Below are 27,448 nucleotides of genomic sequence, written 5' to 3'. Positions count from 1 at the left end.
TGGTGATAATGGGGTATTAAAGTCCCCTACTATGACTGTATTGCTGTCAATCTCTCCCTTGATATCCTCAAGAAGTTTTTTTTTTTATGTATTTGGGTGCTCCTGTATTGGGTGCATCGGTGTTTACCAGAGTTATATTTTCTTGTTGAATTGTTCCCTTTAGTATTATGAAGTGGTCTTCCTTATCTTTTGTTATGGCCTTCACTTTGAGGTCTAATTTTTCAGATATAAATATTGCTACCTCAGCTTTTTTTTCATTAACATTCCCCTGAAAAACCCTTTTCCATCCCTTCACCACCAGTCTGTGTGAATTCTTTTTTCTGAGGTGGGTTTCCTGTAGACAGCAGATATATGGGTCATTTTTTCTTATCCACTCTGCTACACTATGTCTTTTGATTGGGGCATTTAATCCATTTACATTTAAAGTTATTATTGATAGGTACTTGTTTGTTGCCATTTTTAGTCTTTATGCCTGTGTTCCTTCTTCCCTTCTTATTTCTTCTTTTTACAGCAGTTCCTTATGCATTTCTTGCATTGCTAGTTTGGTGGTAATAAACTCCCTTAGTCCTGTTTTGTCTGTGAAGCTCCTGATTTCACCTTCAATTTTGAATGATAGCCTTGCTGGTTATAGTATTCTTGGATTTAGACCCTTGCTTTGCATGACTTTGTATATTTCATTCCATTCCTTTCTGGCCTGATGTGTTTCCATTGAGAAATCAATTGATAGTCTGATGGGAGATCCCTTATAGGTCACTTTCTTTCTCTCTCTGTCAGCCTTTAATATTCTTTTTTTTTTTTTCAGTTCAAAAACTTTATTTCTCCTTCATCTCCCCGCCCCCCGCCTTTAATATTTTTACTTTGTCATTGGTGTTTGCCAATTTAATTATAATATGTCTTGGTGTCAATCTTTTTGGGTTCATCTTGTTTGGGACTCTGTGAGGTTCATGGACTTGTGTGAGGTTTTTCTTCCCAGTATCAGGGAAGTTGTCTTTCATTATTTTTTTCAAACAGGTTTTCTATTCCTTGCTCAGTTTCCTCTCCTTCTGGCACCTCTATTATGCAGATATTGTTTCTTTTCATGTTGTCCCAAAGCTCCCTTATGCTTTCCTCCTGTTTTTTAAGGTTTTTTTTCCAGTTGCTGCTCTGCTTGGGTATTTTTTCCTACCTTGTCTTCTATCTCACTGGTGCTGTCCTCAGCTTCTTCTAATCTACTGTTGATTCTTTCTATTGTGTTCTTTATTGAAGCTATATCATTCTTCATTTCTTCTTGGTTCTTCTTCATATCCTCTTGGTTCTTATACATATTGTTGAATTTGTCTTCCATCCTTTTCAGTGTCCTTATGACCATTACTCTGAATTCTTTCTCTGGCAAATTGCCTGCCTCTGTTTTGTTTACTTTTTTCCAGTGATTCCTCCTTTTCTTTTGCATGGGGGCTGTTTCTTGTCTCTCTATGTTCGCTCCTCTGAGGGTGTCGGGTTATGTGGCTCTCTCCCTATGGCATTGACTTAAAGGCATAAAATACAATTCGACAAGACATAACAGGGAGGGCACAAAACATGAATGTATTCATGATACCAATAACCCCCCCAAAAAAGGTGACCACTAGAGAAAACAGAATTAGAGGAGAGAAAAGAGCGCAAACATTATATTGAGAAAAGGAAAAAAGGTAAGAGAGAAAAGAAACTACAATAAACATTTCTCACTTATCCATTTTTAAATAATCATATTGAAAGTTGGATGTTATATGTTCATTTGCTTTTCGCTTCAACTAGATGGAAAGCCCTGAAAGGTAGGAACCGTCTTTGTTCTCTGTGTTCCCATTACCAGCACGATGTTGGACACATTGCAGATGCTTAATAAGGGTTTGGGGAAACAGAGAATTCAATTTTCAGTTCCGTCTCGGTTCCTCTGTGCTAAGTGCTTACTTGAAGCTATATTGGAAGCTAATGGCCTTGGGGTGCATGCTGAAAATCGTACTCTACTCAAACGGGAGTCTATGCTGACCAATTCTACATAAAATACTAGACAAACTCAAAGAGACTGCGGCTTTGTGGAGTGCACATCACAGCACGAGAAGGGAACAGGCATCATGAGAAAACAAGCATGAGGCTTTCTTCAGGATTTTTTATTTTTAGCAATTTATCTTTTTAGTGTCTTGCACTTTTCAAAGCATATTTACTGTGAGCTTCATTTGATCTTCCAAACAACAGTATGAGTTGCATAAGGCAGAGACTATAATCTTCCTTTTGAAATAGAAAGGAAATCCTACAAATAGAAAGGCAGTAATTTGTCCAACATCACACAGTGAATCAGCTTTTGTATCTTGAATGCAATTGTGTCTTAATGTGCAGACCACACTATTGTGAAATTCATTTTACAATAAAATCCGGTATTCCAGAAGACATTGGTACCATTAATTATGGACTCATTTAGACTGATGCTTTTTTTTTGTTATTATTGGTGGATCAAATAGTCAGTTGATAATGGCACTTCTACCACAGCCACCTATCCACATGCATTATGCAAAGCTCATTAGCCTCAGGAATCACCTTGGTTAGTATCATCTAACTTTGGTCACTCTTTGAACCCACATTTCATTAGAAATATATAGAGGACTAGGGGGGTCCCTCAGCCCAGCCTGCACCCTCTTCAATCCGGGACCCCTTGGGAGATGTCTGACTGTTGGTTTAGGCCTGATCCCTCTCACAATCTGGGACTGCTGCCTCCTAACTGCTCACCTGCCTGCCTGCCTGATCGCCCCTAACCACCTCAGCCTGCCTGCCTGATAGCCCCTAATTGCCTCTGCCTGTCTGCCTGATCGCCCCTAACTGCCTCTGCCTGCCAGCCTGATCGCCCACTAACCACTCCCCTGCCAGCCTGATCAATGCCTAATTGCTCCCCTGCCAACCCGGTCACCCCCAACTGCCCTCCCCTGCTGGCCCGGTCGCCCCCAACTGCCCTCTCCTGCCGGCCCAGTCCCCACCAACTGCCCTCCCCTGCCAGCCTGGTCACCCCTAACTGCCTTCCCCTGCCAGCTTGGTCGCCCCCAACTGCCCTCCACTGCAGGTCTGGTCCCCCCACAACTGCACTCCTCTGCTGGCCTGATTGCCCACAACTGCCCTCCCCTGCTGGCCATCTTGTAGCTGTGGGTGCTGCCATCTTGAGGGCAGGGCAGTCAGTTAGCATATTCCCTCCTTTGTGATTCCCATCTTTGTGATGTCGTGGGGGTCAATTAGCATATTTCCTCTTTATTAGATAGGATATATATATATATAATTTTCCCTTTCTTTAATCTATCTATCTATGTATTCATCTATTTTTGGAAAAGGAGAATGGAGAGCAGATAGGCCTGATTTGGTGATTGAAATTAATTAAGCTATTACTAGAAGAAGAGAACAAGCAAGGAGAGGAAAAACAAAAGCATAAAATAAAAAATAAAAATAAAAACAACAGACTAACAAACAATCAAAGAAACAACAACAAGAAAGAGAGAAAGAAAGAAATTTTGGCTAGTGAAGAAAGATAAAAAAGTGTGCATGGAATTGGAGTAGGGTAGAGAAAATTCAATATATGAGTATGTCAACAGAGACTACTTTAATAGTAATGCATCAATAAAGCAGATAAAGAAGATCAATTTTTAACAGGGAGGAAAAAGAAAGGATAGAGAAAAACAAAAGCAGGAACAAGAGAAGAGAAACATAAATAAAAATATAATAATAAAAATAATAAAATGAAGTGAAATATTTATTTAGTTTCTTAAGTAAAAGATAACAAAAAAGTGAAGTAGTGAAGTTCATTCACTTCAGCAGAGCTTCAATGTCCCATGGGGGCAGATTTAAGACTATAAATAAATCCCAGATACCTGCTGAAAAAAAGAAAAAGAAAAGAGGACAGGCTGGGAGCTTGGGTCACCGGGGGCGTGGCCACCCTTACGTCTCAGTTTCCTGTCAGGTAGTCAGCACAGTGTTGAAGTTCCCAGTGACCCACCACTCCTCTGTGTGATACAACACAAGCTTGGTTTCAGGTAGGCAGATTCAATCTGCGCACTTTGTTTTTCTGCCTGCTTTCAGTCGCATTTACACAAGTGTCTATTTCTGACATGGCCCTAGGTGGCGGCGTTTCTGTATTAGTTTCCGGGCCCAAATGGCCCCTCAACCCAGTCCCCAGGGCTCTCTGGGGGTATTTAGAATCTTCCTTTCCCTGCCACGCTCAAGACTGGGTGCAGCTATGCTGTTAGGAGGAGCCTGGTCTTCAGGAGAAAAATGTATTTTTAGGATTGGAGTGATGGACTGTCCCCGAGCTGGCTTCCTGCTTGTCTCTCCCTATTCTGCTCCCCAGTTTCCACAAAATCCACCTTCCTCTGCAGTCTTGGTGAGTGTTTTTAATTGAAAGAGCCTATGCACTGGGTTTAGCAAGTAAAAGCAAGTAAGTTATAAGGACAGAGCAACCACACCGCCTCACATCTTTCTCCCCCCGGCATTGCATGGCTGGTATAGAACTTCAGGCTGCCTTTCTGGGCACAGTCTCCCATGGCTGTGGGCTTAAATCTAGAGTCCCCTTCTGGCAGCAGCTCTGTGGACCCCCTTTCACATTTGAGTGTTACACTGATCCCAAGTGCCGCGGATTTGGTGGAATGCAGTCTCCCTCTGAGACTCTAGTCCCGGCTCGTGCGTTTCTCCCTCCAGCCCAGATCCCCAATTCCACCTCACTCCAGGCGATCTCTGACCTTTCCACCCATGGATTGCCTCACCAGCTGTGTTTAATTTGCCAATTCTGGGTGGATGTTATTCAATTCAGCTGTTTCTTCTATCTGCTCTGTGAGAAGGTGCAGGACCCATCGGTGTATTTGGCCACCACCTTCTCTCCCCCTGGACAAACTTTTTAGGTGCCCGTGGCTGGACAGGCTGGAGTCTCAGTGTTTGTGGGTTCATAGCCGAGGCAGCTGGTCCCTGGGTGTTGTGGCTGTAGTGTCCCGGGTGGTATCTAAGGTCTCCCCAGGTGAAGGTAAGGCTGGGCTTCCGATCACAGCCACTCTCCCCTTCAAGATGGCACAGTCTCTGTGGCAGAGCCAGCAGCCCTGGGATAGATTGCAGTGGTAGTAGAGGCTGCCTGGCCAGGGGAGCCTGGTCCGCCAGTCCTTGACAGTCCTGTAGAATATAACTGTCCCTCACTCACATGTACACACACTCCCCGCACATACACTCACTCTCCTTTCACTCTCTCACTCACTCACACTATCTTGTTCACTGCCAACCTGTCAGCCATCATCTTGGATCTCTTATTGGAAGCTTTTTGATGACTGCTTTAATTTCCACCTTAGTTATCAGCCTGTTGAAATTATTTTATTCTTCTTGATTAAGTTTTGGAAGGTCATATTTTTGTATGAATATGTCCATTTCCTCTAGGTTGTTTAGTTTGTTGGAGTAGAGTTGTTGATAGTATTTTTTACAATCATTTGTATTTCTGTGGGGTCCATTGTTATTTCACCTCTTTCATTTCTGATTTTGTTTATTTGGGTCCTCTCTCTTTGCTTCTCGGTGAGCCTGGCTAGAGGTTCATCAATCTTGTTTATCCTTTCAAAGAACCAGCTCTTGGTTTCATTGACTATTTGAATTGTTTTTTGTTTGTTTGTTTGTCTGTTTGTATTTTTGTCTCTATTTCATTTATTTCTGCTCTGATCTTTATTATCTCCTTCCTTCTACTTACTCTGAACTTTTCTTGTTTCTCTCTTTCTAATTCTTTAAGTTGTAGAATTAGATTATTTTTTCTTGTTTTTTGAGGTAGGCCTGTAATGCTATGAACTACCCTCTCAGGACTGCTTTCACTGTGTCCCATAGGTTTTGGATTGTTGTGATTCATTGTCATTCATTTCCAGGATGTTTTTCATTTTTTGTTTGATCTCTTTGGTAACCCAATCATTGTTTAATAGCAGGTTATTCAGCTTCCAAGTGTTTGAATTTTTGGATTGTTTTTATTGTAGTTTATTTCTAATATTATGCCATTGTGGTTTGAGAAGATGCTTGATATGATTTCAATCTTCTTGAATTTTGAGAGACTTTTCCTGTGACCCAATATGTGGTATATCTTTGAAAATGTCCCATGTGCACTTGAGAAGAATGTATATTCTGTAGCCTTGGGGTGAAATGTTCAGATGTCAATTCCATCTAATCTAGTGAGTCATTTAGGATTGCTATTTCTTTGATGTTTTATTATCTAGAGGATTTATCCAGTGATGTCAGTGGGGTATTAAAGTCCCCTACTATGATTGTATTGCTGTTGAACTCTCCCTTGATATTTTCCAGAAGTTTTTTTTCTTTTTTTATGTATTTGGGTGCTCCTGCATTTGGTGCATATTTGTTTACCAGGGTTATATCCTCTTGTTTTATCGATCCCTTTAGTATTACGGAGTGGCCTTCCTTATGTCTTGTTATGGCCTTCACTCTGAGATCTAACTTGTCAGATATAAGTATTGATACCCCAGCTTTTTTTTTCATTTTCATTTGCCTGAAAGATATTTTTCCATCCCTTCACTTTCAGTCTGTGTGAGTCTATCATTCTGAGGTGGGTCTCTTGTCAACAGCATATATATGGGTCATGCTTTCTTATCCATTCAGCCACTCGATGTCTTTTGATTGGAGCATTTAGGCCATTGACATTTAAAATTATTATTGATAGGTACTTTTTTGTAGCCATTTTTATTTTTTGTGCCTGTGTTCCTTCTTTCCTTTTTTTCTTCTTCTTTTCACACCAGTCCCTTTAGCATTACTTTCATTGCTGGCTTGGTAGTGATAAACATCCTTTGCCTTTTTTTGTCCGTGAAGCTCCTGCTTTCCCCTTCAATGTTGAATGATAGCCTTTCTCGGTATAGTATTCTTGGATTCAGTCCCTTCCTTTGCATCTCTTTGTATACTTTCTCCCATTCCTTTCTGGCCTGATGTGTTTCTGTTGAGAAATAATTTGATAATCTAATGGGAGATCCCTTGTAGGTAATTTTCTTTTTTCTTTTTATTTTTTAATATATTTTTATTGATTTCAGAGAGGAAGGGGGAGAGAGAGAAAGATAGAAACATCAATGGTGAGAGAGAATCATTGATCAGCTGCCTCCTGCATGCCCCACACTGGGGACCAAGTCCACAACCCGCGCATGTGCCCTTGACTGGAATTGAACCTGAGACCCTTCAGTCCCCAGGCTGACACTCTATCCACTGAGCCAAACCAGCTAGGCCCCTTGTAGTTAACTTTCTGTTTCACTCTTGAAGCCTTTAAGATTCTCTCTTTGTCATTAACATTTGCCATTGTAATTAGGATGTATCTTGGTGTGGGTCTTTTGGGGTTCATCTTGTTTGGGATTCTCTGTGCTTGTGTGAGTTTTTTCTTCCCCATATCAGTGAAATTTTCTGACCTTATTTCTTCAAATAGGTTTTCTAACCCTTGCTCCTCTTCTTGTCATTCTGGAAGCCCTATTATATGTATGTTGCTTCATTTCATGTTGTCCCTAAGCTCCTTCAGGCTCTCCTGTCTTTTGAATTTTTTCTCCAATTGCAGTTCAGTTTGGGTGTGTTTTGCTTCCCTGTCTTCTAATTCACTAATTCAGTCCTCCACTTCTCCTAGTCTACTGTTGAAAGCTTCCGTATTGTTTTTTATTGTAGCTATATCACTCTTTCTTTCCTCCTGATTCTTACATAGGTTGTTGATTTTTCTCATCCATCCAGTTTATGAACTATATGACCCTTATTCTTAATTCTTTTTCTGACATATTACATACCTCCATTTCATTTAGTTCTTTTTCTGGTGGTTCCTCCTTTTCTTTCCTTTGGGAGTTGTTTGTCTGTCTCCCCATTTTTGTTCTCACCAAAGGATCTAGGTGTCAAGTTGCATGGGGCCTGTGGCTGCAGTGGTGGGCTTGTTGGTGGGTCACAAGGTCGTGAGCAGCAGCTGCTCCTTGGGCAGTCATGGGACAGCCGCTCCTTGTGTGGTAGCGGAGCAGCGGGTGCTCGTGGGGCAGCCGCTCCTTGCGTGGTCGTAGGGCAGCTGCTCCCAGTGTGGTCACAGGCAGCTGCTGCTCCTCATGCTGTTGCAGATGGTGGCTGCTCCTCGGTCAGTCACAGGCTGCAGCTTCTCGTGGGGCAGCTGCTCCTCGGGCAGTCACAGGTGGTGGCTGCTCCTCATGCAGCAGCAGGGCTGCTTCTCCTCATGTGGCCGCTGGGTGGCTGCTCCTCACATGGTCTCGGGGCAGCTGTTCCTCATGCAGTCGCAGGTGGTGGCTGCTCCTGGGGGAGTTGCAGTACAGCTGCTCCTGTGTGGTTGCGGGCGGTGATGGCTCCTCCAGCAGTCACGGGTGGCGGCTGCTCACATGGCTGCTGGAGTGGTTGTGGTGCCGGGGGGTGCTGGGTAGTGCTCGGCTGTTTGCAATTGCAAAGCCCAGGGCTGCTGCGTAGGACTCAGCTGTTCGCATGCATGGTCGTGATGCCCGGGGCTAAAGCGTTTGGGTTGTGGGAGGGGAACGCCCTCTGGAATTCACAGGAGCCTGTGGCCAGGGAGGCTGGAGTCCCAGTGTCTGTGGGTCGGCAGCTGAAGCAGCAGGTCCCTGGCCGGAGTGGCTGTAGTATCTGGTGTGGTGTCTGAGAGCACCCTGGGTGGAAGTGAGGCTGGGCTCCCAGTCACAGCAGCTCTCCCCTTCAAGATGGTGCAGCCTCTTCAGCAGAGTTGGTGCTCCAGGAAAGATTACAGCCATAGCAGAGGCTGCCCAGCTACGCGAGTCTATTCCGCTAGCCCCCGAAGGTCCTGCGAGATCTAGCTTCCCCTCACTACACACACACACACACACACACACCACATCCACACACTGCCCTTTCATTCCCTCACTCACTCACACTCTCTTCCTCACTGCCGTCCTGTCGGCCACCATCTTGGAATCCCTCGTATATCAAAATTTATACCACATTAATTAAAGATTTAAATTTTAAAAATTCAATCATAAAACAACTAGAAATATATAAATAGTTACCTATATAATACTGGTGTACCCATATTAAAATGATGTAGAAATGTAGCTATTGACATAGAAAAAAAGTTTATCAAACAACATTTTTATCCCATTTTTTTAAAAAAATACATATTTATATGCATAGAAAGTTTTGAGATGTGCATAAAAATGTTAATAGTGGCTTTTGTGGATAGTGTAATAAACTATTTTCCCTTCTTGCTCCCCTTTTTATGTATCTATGTATGCATGCAATTATATATGTGTAATAAGTGGGTTTTTTTCTTCCACTATCCTTAAGTCTTCTCTTTAGTATATTCCTATCCAACTGTAAGTTCTTTAAGGATTGAGTTGTGTTTCATTACTTACTGGGCTACCTACCATGGGTATGCCTGGTTAAGGACTGGGTGCTTGATGATCTGATTTCCTCAAAGACTGCTTTGAAGTCTGATGTAACAGTGCTAACTAAACCTTTAACCAGCTGAAATGGTCAGCAACTTGCCACTATAGCCACACCTTGTCTCTGGGGGCAATATGGCTACAATGGCTGTCATCCCAGTGCTTTCCCAGGTTGAGGTGGCTGACTGGCTGGCTCGTAGATGGCTGATTAGGCTGCGCCTTTCTGTGTAAATCCTTCCCAAATAGCGTTCTTGTTCAAGGAGGTGGCCTTTCTCAGGTTTGATTGCTGTCTCTTGGTCAATAGCATCTTTCTCATCAGAATCTCCATGCACATTCTCAGGAATTCTCAATACTGTTAAAAGCATAAAGGATGGGCAGCAGAGAAAGAATACAAAGGACTGGAAGATGAGAAAAGGAGAAAAATGAGAATAAAGCCCTAACCGGTTTGGCTCAGTGGATAGAGCGTCGGCCTGCGGACTGAATGGTCCCAGGTTCGATTCCTGTCAAGGGCATGTACCTTGGTTGCGGGCACATCCCCAGTAGGGAGTGTGCAGGAGGCAGCTGATGGATGTTTCTCTCTCATCTATGTTTCTAAGTCTCTATCCCTCTCCCTTCCTCTCTGTAAAAAAATCAATAAAATATATATTTTTTTTAAAAAGTGAGAATATAATTATGAATATTTATTACCTTAAGTGTAGCTGGTAACTAAACTCAACCTAAAACACCCCTTGCACATAGTAATACCTACCATTACACATGAAATTGGTTTGACAGGGAAGTCTACACAGACATTGGTTTCCAAGGGACCTGTGCAAGCTCTGATGGCCACACTTGGCAGCCCTCCAGGTTAGATACTTTAGTGACTTCTGATCTAGCCTGCTCAAATACAGCCTCTGATAGAGCTTGCTCTTAGAGGTAAAGATCATTCCAGGCTTGTTGCTGGATAAAATGAGATGATATATGGAAATATGTTTTGTAAATATCTATATATATAAAAGGCTAATATGCTAAGTGTCCAACTGTCCGACAGATCGCTATGATGTGCACTGACCACCAGGGGGCAGACACTCAACACAGGAGCTGCCAAGCTGCAGTGACTTGGCAGCAGCAGTTCTCAGGTGATGCACCCTGAAACCAGAGAGGAGGGAGCCTGACTCCTTGTGGGGCCATGCAATTCCACCTTCAGCTGTGGGTTATGTTGTTACTGGGGCACTATCGGTCCTGAATCTGGTTTACTGCACACTTGTGTTTGTGTTCCACACCCTGTACGACAGCAACGTTGCAGAGTGCCCTCTCACACTCCAGGACCCCTCAGGGGATGTCGGAAAGCTGGTTTCGGCCCAGTCCCCACAAACCAGGCCGAGGAACCCCACCTGCCAGAGTGACCCCACTCAGTCCACAGATGCCCTTTGAGCCACAGAGCCATCCCAGGTGCGGCCAGCCAGGAAGGAACTGCAAAATGTTGGCTCCAGAGCGTGTGTCCAGCCTGTCTCACCCAGTCCTGCCCCACTGGCCACCATCTAATTAATTTCCTTTCAATATGCATGAATCTGTGCACCGGGTCACTAGTGTTTTATAAAACAACTATAGGCCCAGTGCACAAATTCGTGCACCTTGAAAGGAACTGTGGGCCGCAAGACTGCGGTGGGCACAGGGTTAGGTCTCAGCCCATCCTCCGTGCCCCGGTCCGGCCCCTCCTGCCACAACCCCCGGTCCCCTGTCTGCCGGCAGCCTGGCTCCCGCTGCTGCTGCTGCTCCCATGCACTGATGGCGCCAGCCCAGTTCACACCCACTGAAGGCACAGAGAGATTGGGGCCAGTGCCTGCAGCGGATGCAAGCAGCAGCTTTGGTGCTGGTAGCAGGTGCGAGCGGAGCTGTCGCCAGCAGCGGGTGTGAGTGGTGACTGCCGGCCCCGATCGCCCCTCAGGGGGAGGTGGAGAAGCCCTGAGGGGTGATTGGGGCCAGCAGCTGCCGCTTGTACCCATTGATGGCGCTGAGTGATCCTCACACCAGCCTGGGTGTGAGTGGCAGCACTGGCAGCAGGTGCGAGTGCCCGGCTGGACCGCAGTGCATGGGAGCAAAGAATTTTCAGTAACCACCAGAGGCTCGCCCCGGTGATAGCGACCAGTGCCCCGCCTTGGTCTGGTGCCCCTACTCAGTTGCTCCACCATCCCGCTGCGGCTGATGCCTACCATGTTCCATGCTCTGGCGCCTGCTGCCGACTCCTGCCATGTTCCACGCGCAACCCCTGGTGGTCAGTACACATCATAGCGACTAGTTGTTCAGTTGTTCAGTAGTTCAGTTGTTCCACCATTCGGTCTATTTGCATCTTAGGGTTTTATATATATAGTAGTAGATATACAAATGCTTGGTGTTCTTTTTGTAAGCTCCATGGTTTAATGTTGTCCAATAGTGTCCTCATGGAAGTTTTGAACAGATTTTAAATAACTGTATCTAAAGAAAACAAAAAATAAAAAATGAAAGAAGGAAAAGAACATCAAATACATCTAAGGAGTGAAGATAATTGCATCCCCAGGAGGGAAAAACATGTCTGGGAGGCACCTATACTGTGTATGTCTGAGTAGTGATTGTCACCTAACACTATGAGAAAGACGGGGGTTTTTTGAGTGCCCTCAATTATTAGAATTATTTTCTTTGGAAGTAATTTCCAAAAAAATGCTTGTGATTTCATTTTCAATAAAACTGTTGACACTTCCTTAAATTGTCTGTTAACTTATGGTAAATTACAGTAAGAGTTCATGTGGCCCCCACATGTACTGTGGTCGCACTGTTTTAATTACTAACTAAATTATGATAAGGAAGTGACTAAAATGTTAACTACCATTGCTCTGCTCCTTCCATGAAAATGACCCTTTTTTCCTTCCAGATTCAGCACTTCATATCAGCTCCTAACCTAAATGCATGACTTTCAGTCTCAGGACTTGCAGAATTATTGGAATGCCGTCCTAAGGTTATGGAGTTCTGCGTTTCTGGGCATTTCAGCTCTATGGAGAAGCAGCCATTCCCTCACTCCAAAGGCAGCCTGAACAATTTTTTTCTCCCTAGGAAAGAAGCTCCCTTGTACCTTTCTTGTTACAACAGTAGCAAAACAATCACAAACAGACTGGGGAAGATTGACAGTTGGGAGATCCTTGTCAATTACCTGACCTTGGCATGGGGTTTCCTCACATTTGCAGTGTCTTGGGGTCCCTCCTATGACTGTCTTGGAGAATAAACATTTTCTGTTAATTTCCAGTGATTTAATTTTCCATTTTCTTTTTGTAACAGGTCCAGTTAAAAACAAGAAAAAGGGTAAGTTCCTGATTTTATTAAATTGCTGCCATGTCATGTCTTTTCTAAAATTAGAAGAAAAAGAATCCGGGGAGTGGGATTTTTATAGTCTGGTTGTCTATTATTTTATTCAATCACATGGGATCTTCTTGAGTGTTGTAGCTTCCAATGAACAACAACAACAACAACAAAAATAGATATTGTTTCTCAGTGATGATCCACAAAAGATAGAATTGCTTCTCTGGCAACATATGAATGTTGATTTTGCTTTTCTTTCTTGCTCCTTCTTTCATATGATTCAGTTTCTCTTTCCTTTATTCTTACTTGCTCCTTTCCCCTGCCCTTCTTCTTTTCATTTCTCCCCCTCCTTTATCAAGTTGGTGATCAGATATGAATGAAATCCTGAGACAGCCTGTAGGGAGTAGGTATATATATTACCTCCTGAGGGATGTCAGTACCCTATTTCTTGGCCTCAAAGTTATCCCTGTTGTATATTTCAGATAGTCAGGGAAGGTATTTCTAGCTTTGGGGTTTCAATATCATTTTCTCTGTAATGGAAAAATTAAGCTGGAGTAATACCCTGATCTTTTGGTCTTTTCAAAGAAGCTCTAGTTGAGCAGATCCATTGTGCCATTGTTGGGTCAGTAAGTCTGTGGTGTGCTTGCCATGGGACTAGCCCAAGTGCTTGCTTACTTAAGGAGAACCCAATGACAGAACAGGTTCCAAAATATTGTACAGGATCAGGTAATATGGTTCACTCCTTAGGACTAAAGAACCTATTGCAAAACCAGTTCTAAATATCTATTTGTTTATGTGTTCTGACCTAGGAGGAAAATAGAGTGAAATTAATCACTTTTCATTAAAATGTTTTAAGTGAAATGATTCTGTCTGTTAAGATTTCTGGAGCTTTATAGAGTACATTATCATCCCCAGACTAGCCACAAAGACTGACTTCAGCTGCCATTTCTCTGAGTGCGAGGGTGCTCTGGTGGTTGAGGTGCAGTGGCCACATGGAAAACCTATGTCCCTGCTGTAAGGAAGCCTGGCCTCCTGTGGACCTGAGCTGAACAAAGCTGGAAAACAGTCAGAGAGCTGGAGCTAGTGAGAAAACCTTTTTCTGCGGAGCCTGGGCATCCACCAAGATTATTTGTCTTTTAAGAAAGTAAATTTGACTTTCAAACATTTAGTTTTTAATACTTGTCATATTCCTTTAAGACAGACATTATAACAAACCCAGAATGCTCACCTGGCTTGAAGAAGGACACCCTGTGCTCCTAACACAAGCCTGGGGATGACTTGCCTTTTTAATAAGTAGACTTGAGAGCACTTTCTAATCACAGCTACTAGTATTTTTTTTCTACTTCCTTGTTCACTAGACAGTGAATAAGCATCTTATGTGTGTCAGGAGTAGAGATACAGAGATGAAGAAAATGGTTCCTTCCCTCAAAAATCTCCCAGTGCAGTTGGAACCATGGAAGTACACACAAATAATTACTGTCTAGTCTAAAAAATGATGTCATCGGAGCATGAACAGCATGCTGTGGGAGCACAAAGAAGGAGCAAGTAGTTCTCATTGGGAGAGTGAGGGACCAAACTCAGAGAAAACAGTATTTGACCTGGACTTGAAGCATGAGGGGGAAAAAAGAGGGGGAATGATATTCCATCAAAGGAAATAGCATACTCAGATCTCTCAGAAACTTGAAAGAACATGGCATGTTTGGGGAGCAGCAAGTAGGCTAGTGATTTCCCAGAAAGCAGCTCCCAGTCTCAGTGTTATCCGATGGGTGAGCCCTGGAAATGGCAATAGAAGACAGCTGTCTAGGCCAGAAGCTCTGGAATTACATTCAGATTTCAATGCCTCTGCCAAGGACTTGGGTCACTGCCTCACACTGCTACCTGTGTATGGGCCATTACTGGGAGGAGATGCATAGAGGACTTAAACATCTACTTTGGCTGAAAGTGATTTAGAAGCCATTTAATACAGATTTCTATGGACACAGTGAATAGGCACATGCCTGAAGAGTTAAGTTAAATTGAGTTATTTAATTTTCATTCTTCAGTGGAATTTCTTTCTCTCTCTCTCTCTCTCTCTCTCTCTCTCTCTCTCTCTCACACACACACACACACACACACACACAACACACACACACATTTTCACTCACTTTTATGTTCTTTCAACAACTTGGACTTTGCTAATAGGTTAGCAAAATACCCTTTTGTAAGGTTATATTTGAAAAGAATGTATACTTTCATCTAAGACTACAAAGGGTAACTTTCTAAGTATAAAAGTCTCTGGGCTTTTGTATCATGAAGTGCTCTGTTAAAATAAGGAAATCCGGAGAACAAATTCAATCCTCTAAAGCAGCGGTTCTCAACCTGTGGGTCGCGACCCCTTCGGGGGACGAACAACCCTTTCACAGGGGTCGCCTAAGACCATCGGAAAACACATATATAATTACATATTGTTTTTGTGATTAATGACTATGCTTTAATTATGTTCAATTTGTAACAATGAAATTGGGGGTCACCACAACATGAGGAACTATATTAAAGGGTCGCGGCATTGGGAAGGTTGAGAACCACTGCTCTAAAGCCATCTTCTTGGTCCGAGTGGTCATGGTCCTCTCTGGGCCTGCTTTCTGCGAGTATGCAAGCACAAGAAGCACACTTGCCTAAAACTGGGTGCTGAGGAGCAAAGGGGACCAGCTGCAGAACTAGATCACAGCAAGAGGTTTTCCCTAAATGCCTTCTAACATTTTCATAAGTGAACATTCTCTGTTTACACTGCAACCATTTTTCTCTTTGACTGGAGGAGTTTCTGACTGTAATTCTTCCAAAATTACATTATCAATCACAAGAGACTCACAGTATTGACACTAAAGTTGTACTACCCACAGAACACCCTCTAGCTTGAAAAATTACTGTGAGGCCTGCAAATTCTGGAACATAGCACAGCCTAATGTGCACCGTCCTCTGTGTCCACGCAGCCCAGAGAACAGTGAGGGAGAAGCAACCCTTACAACCAGGCTAGGGAAGTTTCCTGACTGCCAGTGGGAAGTCAGTGCTCCTTAAGGAACCTCAGTCTTGGGAGGAAACTTAGAGAAGTCACTGATGGAGAAACTAAGGTTCCAGGAGAGGAAGGGATTTGCCCAAAATGTGTCCATGGCAGATTTTGGAGCTTATGGCTTTATCTCCTGACTACAGATCTCATGTTATTTCCACTACACTAGCTGGGATTGAAACTTGGGCACTGAATGAGACTTACTTGGAAGCTACCCAAATCTGAAGGAAGATGGCTTTCCTGTTCAGCATCTTGAAATTGGTTAGATCTAGAAACTGGGAAGATCCAATCTTTTGCTGCTAAGTACAGTGAAAATGCTGAAGCTCCTACCTCTAGGTCTTTATGGTAACAGGGGCTTTCCTGCGAGAGAGGCTCTCAGGACCTTCCTTTCCTCTTGGACAAAGGGCCCCACAATGACGCCATTGTTTCATCCCAAATGCAGGTGTGCTTAGACATGGACAACTGGCCTTTTGAGCATGTTGCCATGGGGATTGGGTTTCTTGAACATGTAGCATTGTTCTTAAAGGAGGACATGATAAATCAGACAAGATTTTTCTGCTTACGAGGCTGCAGAGCAGGGAATTGGGGAGCAGTAAGGAGGTATTTGAGACTTGAGAAGGTTGTATTTAAAACTAAGAAAGTACCACTGGTGAAGACATTGTGGTGGGTCTGATAAAAGGCTTCCATTCCTGGGACTTCCACCAAACTGTGAGAAAGTGGGGAAGGGAGGAAGGAGACAGCCACCTGTGACCACCTACAGTGCTTGAATTGGGCTGCACAGAGCAGAGGAACCAAGCAGGATGAGCTGCAGGTTTGACTTCAAGACTGCAGTTAGCCCTCACTGAACATAACTACGTACTGTTGGTATTGTCAGGGGGACTGGAACTTGGAATAGGAGGATCAAGACTGTTCTGAAAAGATAGTGAGGACAAAAAGGGGAGGAGTTGGTGGGCTTGATTAATAATACATTCAAGAATAGGAGAATAAGGCCTCTGAGGAAAGACTGGGAAGCTGGATTATTTAGCCTATAAAATGGAGGTTGATAGGTGACAATGTCTTTGAGAATACAAGGGTTATTATATGTATGATGGTAACTATTCTTTTCTATCTACACAAAGACCTTAAACTGTTGCAGAAGGGATTTCAGTTAAATATACAGAAAAACTCGAAGTAACATACGCATAATAGGGCTGCAAGAAGGACAAGAAGAGCAGCAAGGATTAGAAAATCTATTTGAAGAAATAATGACAGAAAACTTCCCAGATATGGGGAAGAAAAAAGTTACACAAGTACAGAGAGTCCCAGGCAAGATGAACCCCAAAAGACCCACACCAAGACACGTCATAATAACGATGGCAAATGTACAAGACAAAGAGAGAATCTTAAAGGCTGCAAGAGAGAAACAGAGAGTTACCTACAAAGGATCCCCCATCAGATTATCAAACGATTTCTCAACAGAAACACATCAGGCCAGAAAAGAATGGACAGAAATTTACAAAGTGATGCAAAACAAAGGACTGAATCCAAGAATACTCTATCCAGCAAGGCTATCATTCAAAATTGAAGGGGAAATAAGAAGCTTCACAGACAAAAAAAGGCTAAGGGAGTTCATCACCACCAAGCCAGCAATGCAAGAAATGCTAAAGGGACTGGTGTAAAAAGAAGAAATAAAAAGCCCAGAAAGAAAACAGCCACACAAAAAAAGAAATGGCTACAAACAAGTACCTTTCAATAATAACTTTAAACGTAAATGGACTAAATGGTCCAATCAAAAGACATCGAGTGGCTGAATGGATAAAAAAACATGACCCATACATTTGCTGTCTACAAGAGACCCACCTCATTAAAAGGGACTCACACAGACTGAAAGTGAAGGGATGGAAAAATATCTTTCAGGCAAATGGAAATGAAAAAAAAGCTGGGGTAGCAATACTTATATCCGACAAAATAGACCTCAAAGTGAAGGCCATAACAAGAGATAAGGAAGGCCACTTCATAATACTAAAGGGATCAATACAACAAGAGGATATAACCCTGATAAACATATATGCACCCAATGCAGGAGCACCCACATACATAAGAAAACTCCTGGAAGACATCAGGGGAGAGATCGACAACAATACAATCATAGTAGGGGACTTTAATACACCACTGACATCACTGGATAAATCTGCTAGACAAAAAATCAGCAAAGAAACAGCAATCCTAAATGACTCACTAGATCAGATGGACTTAATTGACATCTTCAGAACACTTCACCCCAAAGCAACAAAATATACGTTCTTCTCAAGTGCTCATGGGACATCTTCAAAAATAGACCACATATTGGGTCACAAACAAAGTCTCCCCAAATTCAAGAAGATTGAAATCATACCAAGCATCTTCTCAGACCACAAGGGCATAATATTAGAAATAAACTACAATAAAAACAACCCAAAATACTCAAACACTTGGAAGCTGAATAGCATGTTATTAAATATTGATTGGGTTACCAATGAGATCAAAGAAGAAATTAAAAACATCCTGGAAACTAATGACAATGAAAACACAACAATCCAAAACCTTTGGGACACAATGAAAGCAGTCCTGAGAGGGAAGTTTATAGCTCTACAGGCCTACCTCAACAAACAAGAAAAAATGGTAGTAAATCATCTAAATCTACAGCTCAAAGAATTAGAAAGAGAGCAACAAGAAAAGCCCAGAGTGAGCAGAAGGAAGGAGATAATAAAGATTAGAGCAGAAATAAATGACATAGAGACCAAAAAAACAATACAGAAAATCAATGAAACCAAGAGCTGGTTCTTTGAAAGGATAAACAAGATCGACAAACCTCTAGCCAGGCTCACCAAAAAGCAAAGAGAGAGGACCCAAATAAACCAAATCAGAAATGATAGAGGCGAAATAACAACAGACCCCACAGAAATACAAATGATTGTTAAAAAATACTATGAACAACTCTACTCCAACAAACTAGACAACCTGGAGGAAATGGACATATTTCTAGAAAAATACAACATTCCAAAACTTAATCAGGAAGAATCTAAAAATCTCAACAGGCCAATAACTATGGAAGAAATTGAAGCAGTCATCAGAAAGCTTCCAGCAAACAAAAGCCCAGGACCAGACGGCTTCACAGGGGAGTTTTACCAAACATTCAAGGAAGAACTAAAACCTATCCTCCTCAGACTACTACAAAAAATCCAAGAGGAAGGAACACTTCCAAGCTCATTCTATGAAGCCAGCATCACCCTAATACCAAAACCAGGTAAAGACAACACAATGAAAGAGAATTACAGGCCAATATCCCTCATGAACATAGATGCCAAAATCCTCAACAAAATCTTAGCAAATCGGATCCAGCAGTACATCAGAAAGATCATACACCATGACCAAGTAGGATTTATCCCAGGGATGCAAGGATGGTACAATATCCGCAAATCAATCAACGTGATACATCACATAAACAAATTGAAGGAAAAAAACCACATAGTCATATCAATTGATGCAGAAAAAGCATTTGACAAAATTCAACACCCATTTTTGATAAAAACTCTCAGCAAGGTGGGAATAGAAGGATCATACCTCAACATAATAAAAGCCATATATGACAAACCCACAGCCAACATCATACTCAATGGACAAAAACTAACACCATTTCCCCTAAAAACAGGAACAAGACAGGGATGCCCACTCTCACCACTCCTGTTCGACATAGTACTGGAAGTATTAGCCATTGCAATTAGACAAGAAGAAGAAATAAAAGGCATCCAAATTGGAAAAGAGGAAGTAAAACTGTCCTTATTTGCAGATGACATGATATTATACATACAAAACCCTAGAGACTCCATCAAAAAACTACTAGACTTAATAAATGAATTTGGCAATGTAGCAGGATACAAAATTAACCCCAAGAAATCTGAGGCATTTCTATACACCAATAGTGAACTTTCAGAAAGAGAGATTATAAAAACAATCCCATTTACCATCGCACCAAAAAAATTAAGCTACCTAGGAATAAACTTAACTAAAGAGGTAAAAGACCTCTACTCAGAAAACTACAGGACGTTGAAAAAAGAGATAGAGGAAGACATAAAGAGATGGAAGAACATACCATGTTCTTGGATTGGTAGAATCAACATCATTAAAATGTCCATACTGCCCAAAGCAATCTATAAATTCAACGCACTTCCCATTAAAATACCAACGGCATATTTCACAGACCTAGAACGAACTCTCCAAAAATTCATCTGGAATAAAAAAAGACCCCGAATAGCTGCAGCAATCCTGAGAAAGAACAAAGTAGGTGGGATCTCAATGCCAGATATCAAGCTGTATTACAAAGCCACTGTTCTCAAAACTGCCTGGTACTGGCACAAGAACAGACATATAGATCAATGGAATAGAATAGAGAGCCCAGAAATCAGCCCCAACCAATACGCTCAATTAATATTTGACAAAGGAGGCAAGAACATACAATGGAGTCAAGACAGTCTCTTCAATAAATGGTGCTGGGAAAATTGGACAGATACATGCAAGAAAATGAAACTAGACCACCAACTTACACCATACACAAAAATAAACTCAAAATGGATAAAGGACTTAAATATACGACCGGAAACCATAAAAATACTAGAAGAATCCAAAGGCAACAAAATCTCAGACATATGCCAAAGCAATTTCTTCACTGATACAGCTCCTAGGGCAGTTGAAACTAAAGAGAAAATGAACAAATGGGACTACATCAAAATAAAAAGCTTCTGCACAGCAAAAGAAACCATCAACAAAACAACAAGAAAACCCACTGCGTGGGAAAACATATTTGCCAACGTCATATCTGATAAGGGCCTAATCTCCAAAATTTATAGGGAACTCATACAACTTAACAAAAAGAAGATAAACAATCCAATCAAAAAATGGGCAAAGGACCTAAATAGACACCTTTCAAAAGAGGACATTCAGAAAGCCAAGAGACATATGAAAACATGCTCAAAGTCACTAATCATCCGAGAGATGCAAATCAGGAAAAAAAAATAATTATACTGGCAAAAAAAAAAAAGATATTAATAGTGTGCTATCACCCATCTTCTTGGGTATTATTTGCTTAGAAACTCACTGTCCTTGTTCTATATCAATGCATATTTTTCTTTCAATTGTCTTAAAAATAAAATACAGAATTTAACTGAAAAAAAAATATACAGAAAAACTTCTTAACAGTGAGGGGTAATGAACATTGGGACAATGTTACCAAGGGAGTGTGCAGAATTTCCTTCCCAAGAAACCTTTAAAAATAAGATTTTTTAAAAAATCAGCTGAGAGGTCAGCTGAGAAAATAAAGTCTGATGCCTCCTCCTCAGCTCTTTCTACTCCCCACCTCTCCTTCTTCCCCTCCCTCCCTCCCTCTCTCCCTCTCCCTCCCACTCTTCATTCCCAGCAAGCACTTCCTCCATGACCCCAGTTCCTGTACATCCTGCCTCCTATCAGAAACCTTCCTGGAGCTGATGTTACTCCTATGGGCAGGCTGTCCTTTTAGCTTTCTCTTCCATCTGCATCAATCCACCAAACAGAGAAGTAAACATGAAAGCCACTCTCTTTGACAATAGCCCAATTCTCAGTATTCTGAAAACTGGCCACTTGGTAATTCAGATCCTTTGGACTCAGATGAAATATAACGTCCTTCATGAAGCCCTTCTTGACCTCTTCAGCATGTTGTCCCCACCAAGAATATGGCACTTCTACTTTCCTGTGACTGTGTCTGTCTTCTCGCTAGACTGAGCTTCTTGAGGGCCATTTATTTCTATTATCTTCAAACCCAACTCTGTAAATGATTATTCATGAAAGGAGAGAGAGAGAGAAGAGAGAGAGAGAGAGAGAGAGAGAGAGAGAGAGGTGTGACAAAGGTGTTCACTTCTTTAATAGCAGGAATTCTCAAGTGCTGACTATTTGTCATTGGAAGTCCATTGAACTAACAGTACATCCTCATTCAATAACTACAAATAGAACACTGACTCTTGTTTTTCAGGAAAGAAGGCAGGACCTCCTGGGCCAAATGGCCCCCCAGGACCTCCAGGACCTCCAGGACCCCAGGGACCTCCAGGGATTCCAGGGATTCCTGGAATTCCAGGAACAACTGTTATGGGCCCACCTGGCCCTCCAGGTCCTCCTGGTCCTCAAGGACCTCCTGGCCTCCAAGGGCCTTCTGGTGAGTTCCTGTTTCTCCGCCCTCCCCCAGGTTCCTTTACCAGTACTTTAATAGAGCAGGGGTGGGTGATCCTGAGAGCAGTTTCAAATGCTGCTGGTTGTATGGCTGTGCAATAAAAAATGCAGGTCTCCTAGCTCAGTGTAAAACTAGAGATTAAACAAGCCAGTAGGATCTGACCTGCTCTAACTTCTTGTTTATACCAACCTGTCCAGAAGAAGTCACCTGTTCTTGACCTGTCTTAACCTTTCTATCACAAGTTCTCCCTTACTCTAGGCCTCCCTGTAGTGGGCCAGTAAACTCATATGAGCCTGAGACAGAGGCCCTGAGGGTTCACTGAACTTCCTGTAGGAGATGGATTGGCTCTGCTCTGATTCCCAGCATCTAATTCCTGTGCTGATGTTGATATGGGGAGGAATGTTCAGGACTGGGCAAGATACCAGTCCTACAACAGTCTTATCCCATGAATTCTAAGATGTCCTTCTTAGAGGTAGACAAGCAGTTGCTGAGAGTCAAGGAGTTGAAAACTTAGGAATCACTAAGGGAGAAGCAAACCCAGGCACCAAGACCATCCTGTCGAGGAACCAAGTGCTCCTTGAACTACATCCTTACCCAACCACATTACCCTTTCGAATAACATTTCATCTCTTGCATCTTTCCCTTTGGGCCCAGAAGGGCATCCAAGAGATATAGATGCAGATCCAAAACTACCTAATTGGACTTGACAGGAATCAGACTGCCTGGGGTTGGGCCAGTTGTTATTTTCCTCTCCTGCTCCCTTTCTGTATCCTGAGGCTTTAAAGAAATGGGTTCTTTACAGCTGACTTTTCTAGGTCCACAAATTCTGCAGCAGGACTCAGATTCTTTGATTCATAGTTAAAATAGGGCTAATCAGTGTTACCGTGGCCACAAGAGATGGAGTTGGAGGTGTTTTTTTTTTCATTTAATCTTTCCATGAATATTAATTGAGCACTTTCTATGTGTAAGAGTTGTATTGATAAGTGGTCCTTGTTCTCATGTAGTTTATGTCCTAGAGGAAAAGAGAGATGATTAAAGAAGCAGGATACTTACAAATGGCAATGCACTCTATGAAGAAAATTAATAGAAAGCAAGCAAAAGGCTAAAGACTTGCCTCAGGGTCACACAGTGACAGGAATGCTCTCTCATCTGTCTCCGTGGGTGCTCAGTGGGACTTGCTAGGCCCACTGAAGATGCAGGTCAGGGGCAAGTGACACAAGAAAGGGGTGTCCTCTCCCATTGCAAGACTTGGCTGCAGGGATCACAGCTCCCTGCCACTGGCTCCCTGGATGAGGAGAAAGGGAAGTAGGAAGAGTGAATCTTCTAATTGTCCTGTCCTCTTTCACAGGTTCTTCAGATAAAGCCGGAACTCGAGAGAACCAGGTTGGCTGGGCATTGCTCTCTTCCTGGGGAGGAGGGAAGGCCACAGGACTAGAGCCACCTTTGAGTTTGCCACCTATTAAATTTGCTCAGGCTTTATTTTGTGAGGATACCCTGGAGGTTCTGAGGTTTCTTCCTCAGAGCCACTCCCATCTCTGTGAATACAAAGCTTTGCCCCAGGGTCTGCCTTTAGCTAAGGGAACTGAGTCCTCCCTTGGCCATTTTCCCTATTCCACAGGAGACAGAGGGTTACCATATCCACACACGTTAGTCAGCTAAAATGAGCCACTAGACAGGCCCTATTCACCTTGGCCTCCAACTCCGCTGGCCACCCCAGACACCATGTCAGCGCTCAGACCACCTGGGATCAGGAGCTTAGAAGCAGGGGTCCTCAAACTACAGCCCGCGGGCCACATGCGGCCCACCGAAAACATTTATCCGGCCCGCCGGTGTTTTTGCCACCGCTGTGTGCATAGGAATTTGTTCATAGTTTTTTTTTAAACTATAGTCCGGCCCTCCAACGGTCTGAGGGACAGTGAACTGGCCCCCTGTTTAAAAAGTTTGAGGACCCCTGGAAGAGTATGTCCTTGAAAATCAGCCAACCAGCTCCAGGCCAGCCCCAGCCTTAATGGCCTGAAGGGCTCCTCCCTAGTCTTTGAGCTTCCTAATCTGTCTCTATTGGTAGGTTCTGCTGCCTGGCCTTGTCTCATCTCAGCCTCCCTCACTACAGCTGTTTGGCCACAATTAAACCTACATAGCTGCATAGAGCTTGATGGCTTCCAGGGCAATTTTGTATCCATCACTTCATTTGATCTTCAAACATTCTGTGAGAGAAGCCAGAAATTCTTCTAATTCCCACTTTACAGTAAGAGAAACAAGGCTCGGAGGCATTACATTTGGCTGAGGTCACATAGCTAGGAAGTGGCCAAACTACAAAATCATATTATCCTCTTGTCACACTGTGGTCACTAGCATCCCAAGACAGGGGAGAAGGATCAGAATTGGAATCAGAAAGAAGACTAGAAGTCAGAGGTGGAAACTGGTGGCTGAGTAAGCAATCATTTCTCACAGTGACTCTTCTCTCTATCCTTCTCATCCTCCCAGCCAGCTGTGGTGCATCTGCAGGGCCAAGGGTCAGCAATTCAAGTCAAGAATGGTAAGAGTCAGAGTCAGCTCTGTAGATAAGAGGAGCTGCTCCTCCTCTTTACTCCCCGCTTCCAAATAATCACCCAACCTAGTTCCTCCCAGACCCCTGAGATACCCTGGGCACTAGGGAGCCATTCTCTACTCCATTTTGCCCTCTGCTGACTGTCCTGGGTAATTGCTTGCACCAAGACCAGCTGCAACACCCAAATTGCAATTAGAAACACTGTTGAGGAAGCTGAAAGGGACTTGAGACTTCTCAGTGGTTCTCAACCTTCTGGCCCTTTAAATACAGTTCCTCATGTTGTGACCCAATCATAAAATTATTTTCGTTGCTACTTCATAACTGTAATGTTGCTACTGTTATGAATCGTAATATAAATATCTGATATGCAGGATGGTCTTAGACGACCCCTGTGAAAGGGTCATTCGACCGCCAAAGGGGTCGCGACCCACAGGTTGAGAACCGCTGATTTAGATGGAATGGAATTGTTGGGAGATGGAGGTGCTGTCAGAGTCACCATGAGGATATGTGTAGTTTGATCAACAGTCTCACAATACAAATCAGAGAAGGGAAAAACTACATAACTGCAAATTATTGTCTGGTAGGTCTGAACAGGGAGGTGGGGGGCATGTTAGATTCTCTAGGAAGTATGCCATGCTAGTGTCTATAAAAAGGGAGAACAGGTGTAATGAGGTTAATAAACACCAATTTAATGTAATTCCTGCTTTTAAGAGATGGGGAAACAGAGTCCCAGAGAGATTGGACAATACCATAATAAATCATAACGCCTTATATTTGTATGGTACTTCACAGTTTTCAACATGCTTTCTTTGTCTTTTATTTTATTTAATCTTCACAACAACCCCATAAGGTAGGTATTAGCTCCTTCTTACAGAGCCAGAAACTGAAGCTCAGAGAGGTTAATTAACTCACCCTTCCGTTAAGTGTAGGAGCTTGGATTTAAAACCACATCTAGCTGACTCTTTCCACTGCACTGTGCTACTTCAGTGATGTGTGTGTACACACCACTGAATGATTAGGTTCATTTTCTTCCCCAAAAAGACAGTCAATAAAGAAAAGTGCTTTGAAATAATGCCCAGTCCCCAGGATGCACAGAGCCTAAAATGCATGAACCCCCAGGAACCTTGGGAAGCAGCAAGCCAGCCAAGATGCCAGATGCGTACAGAGCTTGGAGGGGAAGGGAAGGGCTGGGCTGTGAGTATGGACACAGTAAATGAATGTTAAGGAACCTACTACATGAGAACAGCTTTGAAGAGGTCAGTCAGTTCTGACCTGGCTGGGCTCAGCTTTCTTAATGACTGGACTTAGCTACATCTGGGATTGCCATCTGGATGCGTGCCTCAGAAATGTAAGTAGGAGCAGAATGGCATCAGAACCCAAGCAGTCCTGCTGGGACCAGGTGCCTCTGTGTTTATTCTGTGCCAGAAACTACTGATTTTGCTCCCATTAGCACATCACAAGACTAGTCCCAAGCCCTCTAGGTCAGTCTCCAGTAGCAGTCTCTGCTAATCTTCACTTGCACCAGAGGGGCTGGGGGTAGGAGGACATCATGCAGAGTGGATTTGAAGGGGTTGAACCAAGGAATCTCCTCCTAACTCCTATCCCATCATCACCTCAAGGCCAGTTTCCTCATGCCTCAAAGAGGCAGGCATCCTGAGACTAGCCAAGGATGGATGTTCAAAACATAATATCTTGGGTCGAGAACAGATGGTTTTGAGGGGGAAATGCCCCATAGGCTTGGACTCCCTTCTCTTGTCGTGGGAAGGCACACCCCCCCCCCCGGCAGGATGGAAAAGGAAGCTCTTCCTCTACCCTCACATGCTGGTTCTGTGTTGGGCCAAGGCCAAGGCAGTATGGTGGCCCCTCCACCCCGAAGGGGGTGGGGCTGAGAGACAGAAGCTTTGCCAGGGGTGCCTCAGCTCCCAGACACCCTTGCCATCCCCTTGGCTGGTTCTAATGCTGCCTGGCAGTCTTCCCCTCCCTCTCATAAATACCCTTCTCCCCCATGGGCCTTATTACTGGTAGTTACACTCTCTGGCTACCATGAAGTCTGACTCACCCCTGATCCCTAAGGTTCTCCAGGTCAACAATTCTAGGGCTAAGTGGTTTCCTGGGGGCCCAGGGAGGCTTTTCAGAAAGGAGTGGGTGTGGAGGAATCTTATGGAGGAGAAAATCCATGAACCTATGACAGGAAAGAGATTGAGGAATTATGGCTGGTGAAATCAAATGGCATAATAAGACCTAGCCTGCCACTCAGTGTCTGAATTTTGCCTGTGCAGGCCCCAGAACAACAAAGAAAATTGGTCAGTGTGCCCACTCTCTTCTTACTCCCCAACTACAATTCCAACTACAAAGTGTTGGTTAAAGGCCCTTCTGGATGGAGGGGTCAGGGAAAGAGAGGAAGACAGACAGGCAGACCCCAGGGGCCTGAGCTTACAAATGCTCTTCTTAAAGCTTGGCCTCCTGGGCTGCTTGGGTTGCATAGGGATGGGGTGGAGGTTGTGTACAACTTGATAATTCTTGTTTCTATTGCCCAGATTATTCTGACATGTACTGAGTGACTGCCCTTCTCTCATACTGAGATCTTTCAGGTGGAGTGCTCAATGACTGGTCTCGCATCACTATGAACCCCAAGGTGTTTAAGCTACATCCCCGCAGTGGGGAGCTGGAGGTACTGGTGGACGGCACCTACTTCATCTATAGTCAGGTAGAAGTGAGTACGGTCTTAGGCCTAACTCTTCTTATATCCAGAATGCAGATGCCATGCAGGCCATATAGGGGTACTGTGGAGCCAGCCAAGACCAGCCTGCTTTGGTGGATGAGGGGCTAGGGGAACCATACTGGGAGGGAGTTCAAAAGAGGAAAGAGAGAGGGTGATGTTTGGATTTTTTCCTAGCCATATATCATTGAAAAACTGAAAAGAGGTCCCTCTCACACCCTGGCATCAATTC

General features: G+C 43.4%; 1 protein-coding gene across 1 annotated transcript in view; it reads left to right on the top strand.

Annotated features, from left to right (window-relative positions):
• LOC102240864 (ectodysplasin-A) overlaps positions 1-27,448 on the top strand; it is a 120,560-nt gene that overhangs the window by 91,054 nt on the left and 2,058 nt on the right. The window contains exons 2-6 of the mRNA XM_005856396.2: positions 12,672-12,695; positions 21,755-21,934; positions 23,298-23,332; positions 24,434-24,485; positions 27,080-27,210. Coding sequence (XP_005856458.1) covers positions 12,672-12,695; positions 21,755-21,934; positions 23,298-23,332; positions 24,434-24,485; positions 27,080-27,210 — 422 coding nt within the window. The remainder of the gene's footprint in view (positions 1-12,671; positions 12,696-21,754; positions 21,935-23,297; positions 23,333-24,433; positions 24,486-27,079; positions 27,211-27,448) is intronic.

This window comes from Myotis brandtii, unplaced genomic scaffold, assembly GCF_000412655.1.
Source record: "Myotis brandtii unplaced genomic scaffold, ASM41265v1 scaffold1027, whole genome shotgun sequence".
Taxonomy (NCBI): Eukaryota; Metazoa; Chordata; class Mammalia; order Chiroptera; family Vespertilionidae; genus Myotis; species Myotis brandtii.
Note: the sequence above shows the minus strand (reverse complement) of the source record. Positions and strands in the feature narration are given on the sequence as shown.